The following is a 14,001-nucleotide window of genomic DNA, read 5'->3' as shown; positions in this document are numbered from 1 at the left end:
CGATCGGTCGCACGAAACCCAGCGGCTGCCACCGTCACCGTTGCTTCTCTTCCCCTTTTGCTTTTCTGCCTTTCTGTCCTTTCTTCTCGTCCTCGTTCTCTCCTCCCCTCCTCCCCCCACTCTCTCTTTTTTTCTTCGTTCAACCGCCCCCTTTTCCGTTCTCCTCGTTCTCCTCCTCCTCCACCCCCTCCTCTTCTTCTTTTTCTCTCGTTCCCTGGCCGGTTCATTGGTTCATCGGTGCACCGGCCCGGGCTCCGTATTCTTCTCTCTAATTATACCGTTACGTGCAATCGCTCGTGTCAATTAGCAGCTCCTTTCTTTCGTTCCTTCACTTTTCTTTCTTTCTCTCTCTCTCTGTCTCTCTCTCTCTCTCTCTCTCTCTCTCAATCTTTCTTTCTTTCTTTCTTTCGTTCTTTTTCTCTATGGACCAGGATATACATAGCTCTAGCTACCTACCTTCCTACCTACCCACCCTGGCAGCAACCCCTTCGAAAGAATATCCGGGGAGGGTGGCTAGCATGATCGAGCTACCCCCCAATTAACGATTAGGATCGTGCGTTTCGAGATGGAAACGGTACGTTGCTCCGCATTCGGATCATTGTTCAAGGACGCCGGAATAGCGATGCCAAGACCAGAAAGAACGAGTACGTAAGTGCGTATATATTTATGGATATTTGTATGTATGTATGCATGTATGTATGTATGTATAAGAACGTGCTCGTACGCACGAGGAACGACGCTATTCTTCGTAATAATGCGGTTTGTCCTTTTCTTTGGGGGTCGGCCTTTCTTTCCTTCCTCTGTCTTTCTCTCTCTCTCTCTCTCTCTCTTTCTTTCTCTTTCTCTTTCTCTTTCTCTTTCTCTTCCTTTCCCTCTCACTTTTTCTCTCTTCGAGTTTAACCAGTTTTGCGAAGAACGAAAGAGAGATTCCCTCGGAAAGGGACTTTTTTTTCGGTCGTTACGCTGGAAAAACATTTCGAACTCATCGGGTATCCTTCCTTCCTTCCTTTCTTTCATTCTTTCTTTCTTTTGGAATTGGCTCCTGTCGCTCATAAGAAAGAATGGCCTCCCCGATTGTTAACTTTAGGGTTCCCTTTTATTCCAATCTGGTTAATTTTGGGTATAACAAATTACTGGGTAACTCTGTCAGTTTGAAAGATAAATTTGTCTAATAACTTGGAACAAAAAATATACAATGAGTCACAGGAGTATTCGTACCACTACTGTATATTTTAAATCTGCTTGTAATTTTATGTTGTCAAATTCTTATACAAAAAAAAATATATATATATTTTAGGATTATTTAAACTCTTGTAAATTGATATAAATTTTATATTTTAAAACAGTAGTTTATTATAATAAAAGTAAAATTGTACATAACTAATAAGAAAATTGATCTCAAGATATGCTCAATTGTTCTCAAGCCAAGGGAGGATCAACCAAGTACTACTTATGTTAGAAAAATAATCATTGTATTTTTATTATATTTTATGTAAATTATATTTTTCGCTAACAATAAAATATTCTTTTGCAAGTTTAATAATCTTAAAATAAATTTCTGTGTATAAGAATTTTGAAGCTTTGTGTTACAAACAAATATTAATTATTTCAAACTTGCAATATGAAGTGGTACGTTGGCTCATTGTAAATATAAAACTGACTAAAATAATTGTTAATGTTTCCTAATAAATAATTGTTAAATATTGACCATTTTAACATATTTTTATACATAATTAAATTTCGTTGATGCATCCCAATTTGTTTCCCTTGTACAAAATTTTCATTTATTTTATTCTCTATCTTTCTATTCGATTAATAGTCGAACAAGAGAATGCACATGAGAACTGTAAAGTAGACCTACCATTTCTAAATGATTATTTTCTCAGGTTTTCCTTATCTCTCTAATTAAAATGAAAGAGAGAAAGAGAAAACGATCGCTTTACTTCATTTAAAATGTCCCTCTTTCCACGCTCGCTATCGACCTTCTCCACATTATCCGTTCGATCTTTTTCTTCTTTTTTGTTTTCTCTCTTTCTCTTTCTCTCTCTCTCTCCCTCATTCTCACTCTTTCTTTCTTCTCCCTCGCAATCGAGAATAAAAATTGCCGTCGATCGATTATTTTCTGTCTCAACCATTACCACGAAAAGATACTACCACGGTATTTCGAGATTCGAATCGTCACGACCGAAACATTTAAGGATTGTCAGAGATTTCGGAAGATCATCCTTAAAAAAAAACGGAAAAGAAGAAACGATTAACTTAGAAGATCTTATTAATGATCCTTTTCAAGATACAAGATACAAATAGTATGTTTTCTTTTTTTTTTTAGAACCTTTGGGCGCAGGTCTTAAAACCAAAAAAAAACGCATAATTATTATTAACTGGAAACATATTGCAAAATATTAACGACTTTATTTAACTAAATTTATTATTATTAACACATTCGGTACCGAAAATCTAATACTACGTCGTTTCAAATTATTTAGCTGAATATTGGTGACGTAAGTCCTATGTCATAAGATATTTAATAGTAATTATTCATTTGTTTATTCAATTTCGTTGGATAGTAAAATATTTGTTTTTATTATATTTGCTTGTTGAACTATGCTAAATTGTAATATTATTATTATTTATTTTTTAATATAAGTAATATGTTTTGTATTTCAAATTATTTTATGAAGTATCCACTTAAACGTCTCGTCCGAACGACGCCCATCGCGAATATGTTAATATTTAAAAGTTTGTTCATCCCTGTCATCATATTCGCTAAGATATTTTGATATTTGACGTCGAGTAAGTTGAGAAATCGTTTACGTTCGCGTTGCCACATGTAACTTCAATGCCTGGTAAGGCGTCAACAACGACGACGACGACGACGACGACGACGACGGCGGCGAAATCATTTCGATCGTATCGAAGAAGCGTAAACAATTTATTTCTTAGGATGACCGGAGTGACATCAAGGAGTGCCTTCATTCGCATCGTGAGACGAAAGAAAACGATCGCTCCAATCCCCAGCCATGTATTACGTTTTACTTTTCCACAATGCATACATATGTAGTAGTAGTAGTAGTAGTAGTATGTACAGTACGTAGTTCTTAGAATTGAAACGAGTACGTACCATCTAGACTATGAAAGGAATGAAGTTGATATCGATATCAACTTACAAGATAGAAACTTCGATCCCTTGGATCGATTGTAAGCGACATTGAAGTTCTTGAAATAAAACAATAATAAATATCAAATGAAAGATCAATAATTCGATAAAGTTTTATTCATCTGTTGGAACTTCATCTTCTATTTGTTTTTTATAATTCGAACGAGATTGAACTTTTTTTTGCAAAGATTTTTTTAAACTTACTGTATATGCAATATATACAGCGTCGAAAAGAGATATTGGCACGAACTAATTTTTTAATTAGTAATTAAATACTGTATTTATATAATTTCTTTTTTTTTGTAAAATATATATCTATATAATCTATATAAAGTTTAATTATTTCGATAGTAATAGAAATTAAATAGGTATATGATAAGAAAAAATTATTATTTAAATCTCTATAGGTTCCTGTAACTTTGATGTCTCACACACACACACATACACATCGATAAATTTATATTATTTTTTCTTTCCTTGTATGATGCATATATAATTATTTCATAATATTTATTTTAAGTAAGAGATTGTTTATACTGATAATCAACTCAAGCTTAAAATATGGAAATAAATTTTTTATCTTTGAAAATTGTTTTGTAATCACGAAAAAAAATCGGACTATAAAAGATTAATAATTAAAAATAATTTTGTAATTAAAAACAGGGCTTTTTTTGCATATTTTATTTTGTTTATATATTCTACACCAATTTAATATTTCCGTAATTTAAAATATATTTAAACTTTGAACATTATAGATATATTTAACAAACAAAAAAATTAACTAAACAATCGTACTTTTTATATAAATCAACAAAAAATGTTACAAGAAAATGTAGTCTGTGTCAATACTTTTGTTCGGCACTGTATGAATGTATATATTTAGTATCGCCATAGAAAAGAATGACAAACAATCCCTATGCATAAGTAGACACTATTTGTTTCCTTTTTCTTTTTCTTTTTCTTTTTCTCTCAACTACAGATCGTTGAAGAAAAACACGAACGGTATTGTTATCTTGGCCGGGACTGCTAGGTGGCATCTAATGAGGAGGAGGGCACAATGAGTTTTTCTGGTTTAAGTACCGTAGGGAGGACACTAGAAGGGTACTTGTACAACCCTCCTCATTTGATTCATTTATTCTTACGCCTGCTTCGCGAGTGAAATGAGTAGTTACCCAGGAATATCCTAAGGCTATTGCACCGAGAAAAATGTTCGACGTTGGATTTAAGAACAAAAATTCTTTTCGCCTGCCATCGCCATTCCCCCAGTCATTCTACATGTGCATTATTTTTTGTTTTTAAAACTTATTACAATAATACAAAACATATTTAAACAAAAAAAACAAGATTTTATCCAAAAACGAAAATATAATACAATGCACGAATATTACTTTATAAAAAAACAAGTGTGTCTTACGTGTAGGGTATCTATTATATAATAAAATACGATATAAAATACAAACAATTTTCCAAAGGATGATATTTTATAATCTTACATAACTTAGTTACATAGAAAAATGTACAATGAACGGATGATTTTATTGCGGAATGACCTAAATTAAACGACTCTTCGAACTTCGAAGAATCTTTTCAAATAGTAAATTTGTCCTAAGGTCATGAGCAATAATACCGTGGCTTCAAAGAACGACCATACAACGACTCGGAAATTTGTGCTTTCATTGATTGCTCTGTGAGTTCTGTCACGCACCTGAAAATAACGAATTTAATATTTATTAGAAATTTTTATATACATCATTTTAATCGTCTTTTAACATAATATTATTTATGTAGATACAATGCATTTATAAATGTATAACAAATTACCTGCATGTATTCTTGTTCATTTTTAACACCCCACAGACTAGAACTTAATTCTTTAATCATATCATCTAACTTTCCATGATTAGTATCACCCTCTGCACCTCCACCGCCAGCACCTTCTTCCTGCTTAGGATTTTCACCTACATCCATATTAAACATCACAACCTTCGGAGTCATTGTACTCTTCTCATTACTAAAACAATATGTATAAATTCCTGCAGTATGCGCCGCAAATGTGAATTTGTCACTCCTTGCTCGTTCTCCTTGATAAATGATTTTGCCGTCGGGACCGATTATCTTTACATCTATATCTAAAAATCCACCTTCTGCTATTTCAAATGTTAGACCTAAAAGAAAAAAATATATATTCATTCAGTTGAGACCATTTTTAAAATACTAATGTAAATGTTACACGTCGACAGAAATACTTATATAAATAAGTTGCAAAGTTTTACAATCTTCAATGAAGAAAATGTTAATGTATATATACAAAAAATAAATTATAGCTTACTATAATAAAGATAATTTTTAAAATACTAATTTAAACATTAGCATTGACATAGATAACTATGTGAATGAATTGCAATGTATAACCTTTACTGAACCAAATGTTAATGTATATATATGCAAAAACTTAATTATAGCTTATTTATGATATATTAATAAGTTAATATAATAATTATTATAATTAATTGACTTATTTGTTTATATATATATTGACATAATACTAGAAGGGATGTTTCAAATGTGCATGATAAACCAACCCATTTTGGTGCCAACGTCGACTTTATTGAAAAAACATTCTTCCGCGTGAGCATCCACCGTTATAAAATATGCTCTAACACAGACACTTGATATAATTAAGAATAAACACGAAATAATCCAACTCATTTTATCAAATTCTACAGTAGGACCACGTAAAAGACATATGTTCTTTCTTTTTTCTGCCACTTCAGAGAGACATGTTCGCTACTCTAGCGCCACGTATGCACTTTGCCATTAATTTATAAATCTATATAGATTTACTTCCTAACTGCGTAATATAAAATTTTTTTTTCTTATATGTATATGAAAAAAAGTTTAATATAAACATATATTTTTACGTTTAAGATTTTTAAAAATTTTAATTAATTTATTTTATAACTAGCATTCATTTCCGAGAGCTTTAAATTCTATCTCAAATCTGATTGGCTATATAGATTTACTTATTAACTACGTAATACAAATTTATTTTTCTTAAAGTTTAATATAAAATAATATAATCATTTATATATTTATGTGTAAAAGCGTAGAAAAAGTATATTAATTAATTTCCTAGCAATTTCAATATAACCCCAAATCTGATTGCGTTATTGTAAGATAATTATTCAATATTTGAAAACTATTTGTAAATCACCTAATGCTCACGTACTTTCATAAAAACTCTCCTAAGGTTTGCATAATTACTTATCATATTGCTGTACATAGATTAAAACTAATGTGGAGTATGCCTTAAATTTTTCTATAGTATTGCAGATTAAAATTATGAAAACATATCAATTTTTTCAGACAATAATGGGTATTATGAAGTTTTAATATGTTATTATTTAAAATAAATTTACTGCCACACTGTTGATTAGACTTTAACGTTACATTTCATTCATAATATTTGTATTTGACAATGATTCAAATGACAACTCAAAGTAGTAGATTAATTCATCTCGGAAGATTAAATGTCACGTTGGTTTCTTCCGTTCTACGATTTTTATCAACTTATAAAACCTTAAACAATTCTACTATGTACGTACTAGAAAATATAAGATATTAATTATAAGATTTACTAACTTCTCCATGTGTATTTTCTTTAAGTGTCGAACCAGTTAAACTTGCTTATGCTTCCTATGAATCAATGAAAGAAAATAATAATGTTACTATTCATCCTATCGTAATAATGCATGGTTTATTTGGATCTAAGAATAATTGGAATTCTTTATCCAAAGTGATTCATCAAAAAACTCAACGTAAGGTAGTAAGAAAATTTTATGTAATGTCCTTGTTTTCAATAATAATCATTTTGTGTCATTTGTTCTTTTTAATATCTTTTTTACTCTCTTTCAAAAATTTAAGAAGTAGGATCACTTTTAGGTGATTGCGGTTGACGCAAGGAATCATGGAGATTCACCTCACTCATCAGAAATAACTTACAAACATATGGCACAAGATATTGTACAGTTATTAAATGATTTAGAATTTGAAAAAGCTATTCTAATTGGACATAGTATGGGGGGATCGACTATGATGTACTTGGCGTTAAACTATCCAGAATTAGTTGAAAAGCTATTAGTAGTCGATATGTCTCCTGTAAGAGCTAGTCCTAGTCTAATACAAATGCTGGGCATTTTTAAGGCCATGCGTTCTGTTACATTGGATGGAAGTCCATCCTTGACTAAAGCACGTAAAATGGCAGAAGAACAACTCATGGAGAGCGTTAAACCATTGACGTTACGACAGGTATGTAAATCATATTGTTTTTATAGAATATATTTTTTATATCGTGATGATATATCAAAAAATAAATAAATATTATTTACAAAATTTTGTTCTAGTTTTTAACAATGAACCTTGTAGAGGCAGAACCTGGGAAATATAAATGGCGTGTGAACTTACCGGTATTGGAGCAAAACTTCTCTAGTGAAATTGCTGTATTCCCTAATGTAGAGGGGAAGATTTATATGGGTCCAACATTGTTCATAGGTGGTTCTAATAGCGATTACATAAAAGTTGAAGATCATCCAGCTATACAAAAATTATTTCCAAGTGCTGAATTTCTTTATATCAATGGTGCTAATCATTGGGTACATGCAGATAATCCAACAGAGTTTATCAACATTGCCACCAATTTTATTAATCAAAATCACTTATCGTGATGTTTGTAAAATATGTAAGAGTAACATTGTAATTATCCTTTTGTAAATATGTACATATATTTATGTGAAAATTTTTACAGAGATTACAGGTTGAAAGAGTAGCAAATGTGTAACACAGTATAAACGAATTGCTAATTTTATGTCAGGTAAGAATTTCTCTACATGATATATATCTCATGTTTTTTTTTTTATATATATATAAATATTAATATAGGCATTATTTTCTCTTATTTAGAGAAAAAAATATTGTAAGATGCACAAAGTGGTTTGAGGCCGTTTATTTCGTTTCAAGCAAAAATTATACGAGAAGTAGAAAAACAAAATAGCTCATATTAAATTGTTCAAATTATGTTGTGCAACTAGTTTGAACTGTTATAATCGATGACATAAATATTATTAATAAAAGTATGTTCAAAAAAGATTTCTAATATTTTGCGTATGATTGACAGCAATAATATGGCAAAAAATTAAATCAAATTATAGTGCCATATATGTAATTCTACCCTTAAAAGTTAGACAGGTATATAATCGAATTAATAACGCAATTACTTTTCATAACGTGCAAATATTAAGGTATTTTCAATCTATATAACTTTCAAGTAATTCTATTCAACAAATAACATTTTAAATCACATCGTTTTGGTGTCCTCCATTATATGCATAATCTGCTTTATTGTGCATCACCAGTTGATTGTCCACAAAATAAAACGAATCCGAGCGAGTTTCAAATGGATTTGCAATCATTTCGGAAACTTTAATATATGAATTATTATAATAAATTATATATGAAAAAATCAGCATAAAAAATAAATACTTAAAAGTGATACGCACCTAGATCAGCTGGTAGAGTCGGAAATTCATAAATATGTTCGCACGTATTTTTGCTATTTGGAATGCAAAATCCAAATTGAAAATCAAATGTTTTTAACAATCTATCCCGAAAAAAGTGACGTTCGATCATCCTGAAGTTGTTGACTGGTTTGGGCCCTACCAAAAATTCAACCGTGGCACCGACCGTTTTTAATTTAAGAAATTGCGGTGTGAATTGATAACGCACAAATCTTCCAGTATTAGCATCCTCGCAAGTAGATTCTTCGGAATCTGCCTCTGCATCTTGATGAGAATCGCATTCTAATGGAACAAGAAATTAACATACATTTGGTGTTAGCAAAAAATATTAAAACGATATGTAAGAAACAAGTACAAACCAGCAGCCGGTGGTTTGGTTATCTCGAACAAGACAGCTCCTGTTTCCAAATCTCTGATTTGGAATCTGGTAAAGTCTATGTCATAAATATTAGCTTCCGGAGAGCATAAATACTCTGAAAAGAATATAGGTACCGCATTTACGTCTTGAGCCAAGACGTATCATTTGTATCATCTTGTATACTTTTGCAGTACCAAAGAAGCGTGAAGACAAAATTGAAATGGGATTCTGGGATGGGCATGATACAGAAAATGTAGAAACACATAGTATGTTGACTATGCATAGTGAAAACTGTACATATATAGATCCATGAGAAAAGAAAATAATGTGCATCTATTATCTTAGGTGATGGCAAACAATGTAACTTTGGTTCCATAGTGTTTTTTTTTTCTTTCCAAACTATATGCCATTATTATCATTAAGTTAATAATAACATTAATAACACGAAATAAAACTGTCATACTATCTGTGATGGTAGGCAGTCGGAGCACCATATCTGGTGTTATTGGAATATCACCATTGCCAGTGTTCTCTTGATCAGCGGATGGAGTGAATGATGCGATTGCTTCGTTAGACTTGTTCTCGCTGTCAACACTCATTATTTGGGCACCGGTACACCATGTACTTGGAATTGAATTTTTTTTATTTGCTCTTCAAAAGAAGACAATTCTTTAACTCAAAGATAACAAACTATTGTATAAGCGAATCTTAGAAATTCGAATTAATTGAAAATTACTCGTTTAAAAAACTAATTCAATAGCTTGATTTTGAAGCACCAATTCTCACCGAAATGTTGTCGCGTGTAAATAATTTTTTTATCTCTTTCTTCTCGTACTTAATAATATTCCACATGCCTAATACATTTTAACAATAATCATAATAATGATAATAATAATAAAAAAACGTCCATTTAAAAATGTCTACTTTAGTAATACACCGAATTTTTTAACAAACGTCCATTACTAAACAATATCCTTCAGAAACGTAACTCTTTGAATAATAAATGAATGTTCGATATCTTTATGCCGCCACGTGGCGTTCCTATTGCTCCCGACGTCCAATGAAAATTATTCTTTAAAAAGAAATCAAATGTGTGCAACGATCGTACATTGTTTCAGAATCATCTAATTTTTTTTTTCTATCACTCATCTAACAATTAATTTAATCAAACATTAAATTTAATGTGCATTTAGTGTTTATTCTCAAATTCAACGTTAATATTATTTATTTGTATGTAAAACAAATGTTCCCATTCAAGGGGATTAAAGTAGGAAAATTAATTCGATCGCTCGTTCGCTAGATGGCCTTGGAAATTTCGATAATCGATCGATAATATTAAATATTCAAATATATCGACAAGAATCTCAGAATATTCAATTACAAAATAAAAGTACAAAAGAATATTTGTTTTGAATTACTATAAAAATGTAATATTGTTTGTATCCATAAGGGAACATGAAAAATATCTTCAAAAATATAAGAAGGAAATTATGAAATCAATTGTCAGAGGATCCCCACCCTAATTTACATTTGTTACTGTATATGCATATGCATTTGACGTAGTTTTGACGTACGGTATTTATGTTGTATGTTATAACCTTAAAGCTCACGAAGAAATGTTACGCTCTACATACAAATGAGCATTATCTATAATAAAATCCGCCTTAAATATCATCAGTATCGTCGTCTTTTATTATTGTATTAGGTTTGAGAATTGTTTTGTTGCAACAACAATTATTATTATTATTATTATCAAAAATTGAAATAATTTTGAGCGGGTAATATAAATTCATGGAAAATTGTTAATAATGACAACAACTCAGAACAATCCAAACTCAAACGAACCGTATCGTGAATTAAAAGAATCACGTGGCTCGGAATTAAATGTTAATGAAACCCTAAATCATGTAAGATACAATAATAGCATCTTTGAAGATAACGTTGATCGTTCTATTGAACTTTCCTCCATAGTCGTTATACCTGACGGTATGAGCTTGTATCATTTTATTATTGTTACTAAAAAATATTTACCATATATTATATCTTAAAGCAAAACTTCAAGATATGTTATGTTTTGTTCTATAGGGTAATCATGCTTATTCATCATTTTTAACTTCAAAGAAGATATAATTGCATGTATCAATTAAATATAATATTTAATAATGCATGATAGAATACCATTAGCTTTACGAAGATCGCTTTGACTAATGGCTGCTCGAGTAAACTAATACAATTATAGGGAATTATAACATTGATGTTAATAGTAGAGAGGTGATTAATATAATTAAAACCTAATTACACTATAATCTCTATATTTTAAGCAATTATGAAACAATTCTCGTTGTTTCAACTCTGGGATGTAAATATTATTTAATTTTTACTATGATGAGTATCGATAACGAAAATAAGATGTATATAATTTGAAGCTATAAAGACTTTTTATACAGTCTGCGTAATAAAAAATTTACTTTAATCTTTTTATTAATAGATACTTTCACAGTAGTCCAAGCTATTAATGAATTGGGTTTTGGAAAATTTCAAGTGAAACTTTCATTGTTTACCGGATTATGTTGGATGGTAGATAGTATGGAAATAACTATACTGAGTATTCTCAGTCCATCTTTACATTGTGACTGGGGTATTTCTCGGTATCAACAAGCTTTAACGACAACGGTAATAATCTGAAATATTTGAATACCATGATATTTGAATGTGCTACAAGTATAAATAAAAATAATTTATTATTTCAGGTTGTCTTTCTTGGCATGATGTTAAGTTCTACATTTTGGAGTAATTTAAGCGATAGATATGGCAGAAAGCAAGCTTTAACATTATGTGCAGTATTATTATTTTATTATGCATTTTTAAGTTCTTTTGCACCTAATTTTCTTTGGATATTATTACTGAGAGGATTAGTCGGTTTTGCTATTGGTTGTGTACCACAATCGTAAGTATTTAGTAAGTCCATATAATGCACATAAGATTTGTATTATATTTAGTTATTGCCCAGTATTTCTTCCTTTCAACAGGGTTACGTTGTACGCTGAATTTTTACCAGCTAAACAGAGAGCCAAATGCGTTATTTTATTGGATGTAAGTATTATTCCTTTCACTATAACAATGTATAAAATATAGTAGTGGATATGGCACGCAGCTTATAGTGCAAGGGATTAATATGGCACATTAATATTTATATTGTAATTATTTTCTTCTTTAAATGTATATATATTTTTATTAGTGTTTCTGGGCACTTGGTGCGTGTCTTGAAGTTGCAATAGCGTTAATAGTAATGCCAAACTTTGGATGGAGATGGCTTCTTACCTTATCAGCAATCCCACTTCTTATATTTGCATCTATTACACCAGTAAGCTAAAAATAACTCCCAAGTTATTTTATGTATTTTTGTAACATATTATAATTATTAAATTATATTTCAATAGTGGATTCCAGAATCCGCAATATTTGATATGACAACTGGTAAAATGGATAAAGCTTTGTCTACGTTGGAAAGAATAGCACGAGAAAATAAGAAACCATTACCATTAGGAAGATTAATTATGGATCGATTTTATCAAACTAATCGCGGTAGGTTCACGGATGTGTTAAGCAAGGAAATGTGCAAGACTTCTACCTTACTTTGGCTGGTGTGGTAAATAGACAAATTATCATTTATTTTGGTGATGGTTTATTTGGATTTATACAGGACCTCTTGAAAATATTACATGAGAAATAAATAAATAAAAAGTATTTAACACTTGCACAGTTCTGCTACAAACATAAATATTATTATAAAATTAACAAACTGATATATTATTATGTTTAATTATAATTTTATTGTTTAATTGTAATGGTAGTAAACATTAGAATATTGCATGTAAATGTAATCAATTATAGGATGGCTACAGCATTTTGTTACTACGGTGTAGTATTAATGACTACTGAACTATTCCATACGTCATCAGAACAATGCGGCTCGTGGGCAAACGGGAAGAAATTAGAGAATACTTGTCAATTAGAATGTCGTTTAAGGCGAAGTGACTACATAGATCTTTTGTGGACTACATTGGCAGAATTTCCAGGAATTTTTTCTACTGTGTTTGCGATAGAAAAAATAGGACGAAGAAAAACGATGTCATGCCAATTAGTTATGTTCTCGTTAGTTGTCTGTTTCTTAGGAAGAGCTTGTATGTTGAGTAGAGCAGTATTGACTATAGGAATATTTTTAGCAAGAGGATTAATTGCCGGAGTATTTCAAGCAGCATACGTTTACACGCCAGAAGTTTATCCGACGCATTTACGAAGTGTAGGTGTGAGTGCGTGTAGTGCTATGGCACGAATTGGTGCTATGATAACACCTTATATAGCACAAGTTTTTCTACAATGGTCTATCACAGGAGCCATGGCGACATATGCCATTGCTGCTTTATGCGCAGCAATTGCTACGCTTGCTTTACCTGTAGAATCTAAAAATCAAAATTTAAAAGAATCCTCTAAAAATGCTAAATGATTAAAGTTTGAATGTTCTTAATTATACAAATTTCATTCATTTTATGATCATATATGTATATGTATTTGCATGACAACAACTAATATTTATTTGATACGAACATATTTGTTAATTTATCCAAATAGTTTAATACATGTTTTTTTATATTTACATAACTATCATGTTTATTTCATCATAATGCAAGTTTGAAAGATACAATAATTAAGACAGACGTAGAAGCGATGCACCAAGACTGAAATGAGTTATAATATACAATGTATAGGTGCCAAAATATATTTATTTATATATATATTTTAATGCTCAATGATGACTACTTAAAACATATAACAATTATAGGATAAATTTAGATGGAAACTGTATTCTCTTTGTAAATATTTATAAAACAGAAAAAGTATTTAGTTAATAT

At 30.5% G+C, this 14,001-nt stretch overlaps 4 protein-coding genes across 6 annotated transcripts; 2 read left to right on the top strand and 2 right to left on the bottom strand.

The window, feature by feature from the left end:
• Positions 1-4,619: 4,619 nt before the first annotated feature.
• Positions 4,620-5,969, bottom strand: LOC122516198 (transmembrane emp24 domain-containing protein 2-like). Its single transcript, XM_043633813.1, has 3 exons — positions 5,740-5,969; positions 4,979-5,322; positions 4,620-4,862 (listed from the first exon to the last, which is right to left on the bottom strand). Exons 1-3 carry the CDS (start codon positions 5,864-5,866, stop codon positions 4,713-4,715), a joined length of 621 nt encoding a protein of 206 aa, XP_043489748.1. The 5' UTR covers positions 5,867-5,969; the 3' UTR covers positions 4,620-4,712.
• Positions 5,970-6,421: 452 nt separating this feature from the next.
• On the top strand, positions 6,422-8,027 carry LOC122516195 (protein ABHD11). The gene is made up of 5 exons (XM_043633810.1): positions 6,422-6,754; positions 6,824-6,980; positions 7,100-7,465; positions 7,561-7,895; positions 7,962-8,027. Exons 1-4 carry the CDS (start codon positions 6,636-6,638, stop codon positions 7,879-7,881), a joined length of 963 nt encoding a protein of 320 aa, XP_043489745.1. The 5' UTR covers positions 6,422-6,635; the 3' UTR covers positions 7,882-7,895; positions 7,962-8,027.
• On the bottom strand, positions 7,914-10,152 carry LOC122516196 (protein unc-119 homolog). Of its 2 annotated transcripts, XM_043633812.1 has the most exons (5): positions 9,875-9,914; positions 9,552-9,739; positions 9,090-9,203; positions 8,713-9,012; positions 7,914-8,633 (listed from the first exon to the last, which is right to left on the bottom strand). In XM_043633812.1, exons 2-5 carry the CDS (start codon positions 9,685-9,687, stop codon positions 8,506-8,508), a joined length of 678 nt encoding a protein of 225 aa, XP_043489747.1. In that variant the 5' UTR covers positions 9,688-9,739; positions 9,875-9,914; the 3' UTR covers positions 7,914-8,505. The 2 variants fall into 2 exon arrangements, with proteins under 2 accessions (XP_043489747.1, XP_043489746.1); XM_043633811.1 differs by having other exon boundaries at positions 9,552-10,152.
• A 211-nt stretch (positions 10,153-10,363) lies between these two features.
• On the top strand, positions 10,364-13,793 carry LOC122516194 (synaptic vesicle 2-related protein). 2 transcript variants are annotated; one of them, XM_043633809.1, is made up of 8 exons: positions 10,983-11,074; positions 11,174-11,359; positions 11,577-11,761; positions 11,839-12,035; positions 12,118-12,181; positions 12,327-12,452; positions 12,529-12,737; positions 12,983-13,793. In XM_043633809.1, the coding sequence occupies exons 3-8, from the start codon at positions 11,663-11,665 to the stop codon at positions 13,593-13,595; spliced, it is 1,308 nt and encodes a 435-aa protein (XP_043489744.1). In that variant the 5' UTR covers positions 10,983-11,074; positions 11,174-11,359; positions 11,577-11,662; the 3' UTR covers positions 13,596-13,793. The 2 variants fall into 2 exon arrangements, with proteins under 2 accessions (XP_043489743.1, XP_043489744.1); XM_043633808.1 differs by lacking the exon at positions 11,174-11,359 and having other exon boundaries at positions 10,364-11,074.
• Positions 13,794-14,001: the final 208 nt, after the last annotated feature.

This window comes from Polistes fuscatus, unplaced genomic scaffold, assembly GCF_010416935.1.
Source record: "Polistes fuscatus isolate 324 unplaced genomic scaffold, CU_Pfus_HIC Scaffold2, whole genome shotgun sequence".
In the NCBI taxonomy this organism is placed as follows: domain Eukaryota; kingdom Metazoa; phylum Arthropoda; class Insecta; order Hymenoptera; family Vespidae; genus Polistes; species Polistes fuscatus.
Note: the sequence above shows the minus strand (reverse complement) of the source record. Positions and strands in the feature narration are given on the sequence as shown.

What these genes read in the sequence shown, in the direction of transcription:
- LOC122516194 (XM_043633808.1), top strand. Translation starts at nt 10,897, where the DNA reads ATGACAACAACTCAGAACAATCCAAACTCAAACGAACCGTATCGTGAA. An exon ending in ATTGGTTGTGTACCACAATC is followed by an intron (nt 12,036 to 12,117) that starts GTAAGTATTTAG and finishes TCCTTTCAACAG; the next exon opens with GGTTACGTTGTACGCTGAAT. An exon ending in TATTTGCATCTATTACACCA is followed by an intron (nt 12,453 to 12,528) that starts GTAAGCTAAAAA and finishes ATATTTCAATAG; the next exon opens with TGGATTCCAGAATCCGCAAT.
- LOC122516198 (XM_043633813.1), bottom strand. Translation starts at nt 5,866, where the DNA reads ATGAGTTGGATTATTTCGTGTTTATTCTTAATTATATCAAGTGTCTGT. An exon ending in CGACGTTGGCACCAAAATGG is followed by an intron (nt 5,323 to 5,739) that starts GTTGGTTTATCA and finishes TTTTTCTTTTAG; the next exon opens with GTCTAACATTTGAAATAGCA. An exon ending in ATGAACAAGAATACATGCAG is followed by an intron (nt 4,863 to 4,978) that starts GTAATTTGTTAT and finishes CGTTATTTTCAG; the next exon opens with GTGCGTGACAGAACTCACAG.
- LOC122516196 (XM_043633811.1), bottom strand. Translation starts at nt 9,687, where the DNA reads ATGAGTGTTGACAGCGAGAACAAGTCTAACGAAGCAATCGCATCATTC. An exon ending in AACCAAACCACCGGCTGCTG is followed by an intron (nt 9,013 to 9,089) that starts GTTTGTACTTGT and finishes TTGTTCCATTAG; the next exon opens with AATGCGATTCTCATCAAGAT. An exon ending in GACTCTACCAGCTGATCTAG is followed by an intron (nt 8,634 to 8,712) that starts GTGCGTATCACT and finishes CATATATTAAAG; the next exon opens with TTTCCGAAATGATTGCAAAT.
- LOC122516195 (XM_043633810.1), top strand. Translation starts at nt 6,636, where the DNA reads ATGATTCAAATGACAACTCAAAGTAGTAGATTAATTCATCTCGGAAGA. An exon ending in ACCTTAAACAATTCTACTAT is followed by an intron (nt 6,755 to 6,823) that starts GTACGTACTAGA and finishes ATTTTCTTTAAG; the next exon opens with TGTCGAACCAGTTAAACTTG. An exon ending in AACCATTGACGTTACGACAG is followed by an intron (nt 7,466 to 7,560) that starts GTATGTAAATCA and finishes ATTTTGTTCTAG; the next exon opens with TTTTTAACAATGAACCTTGT.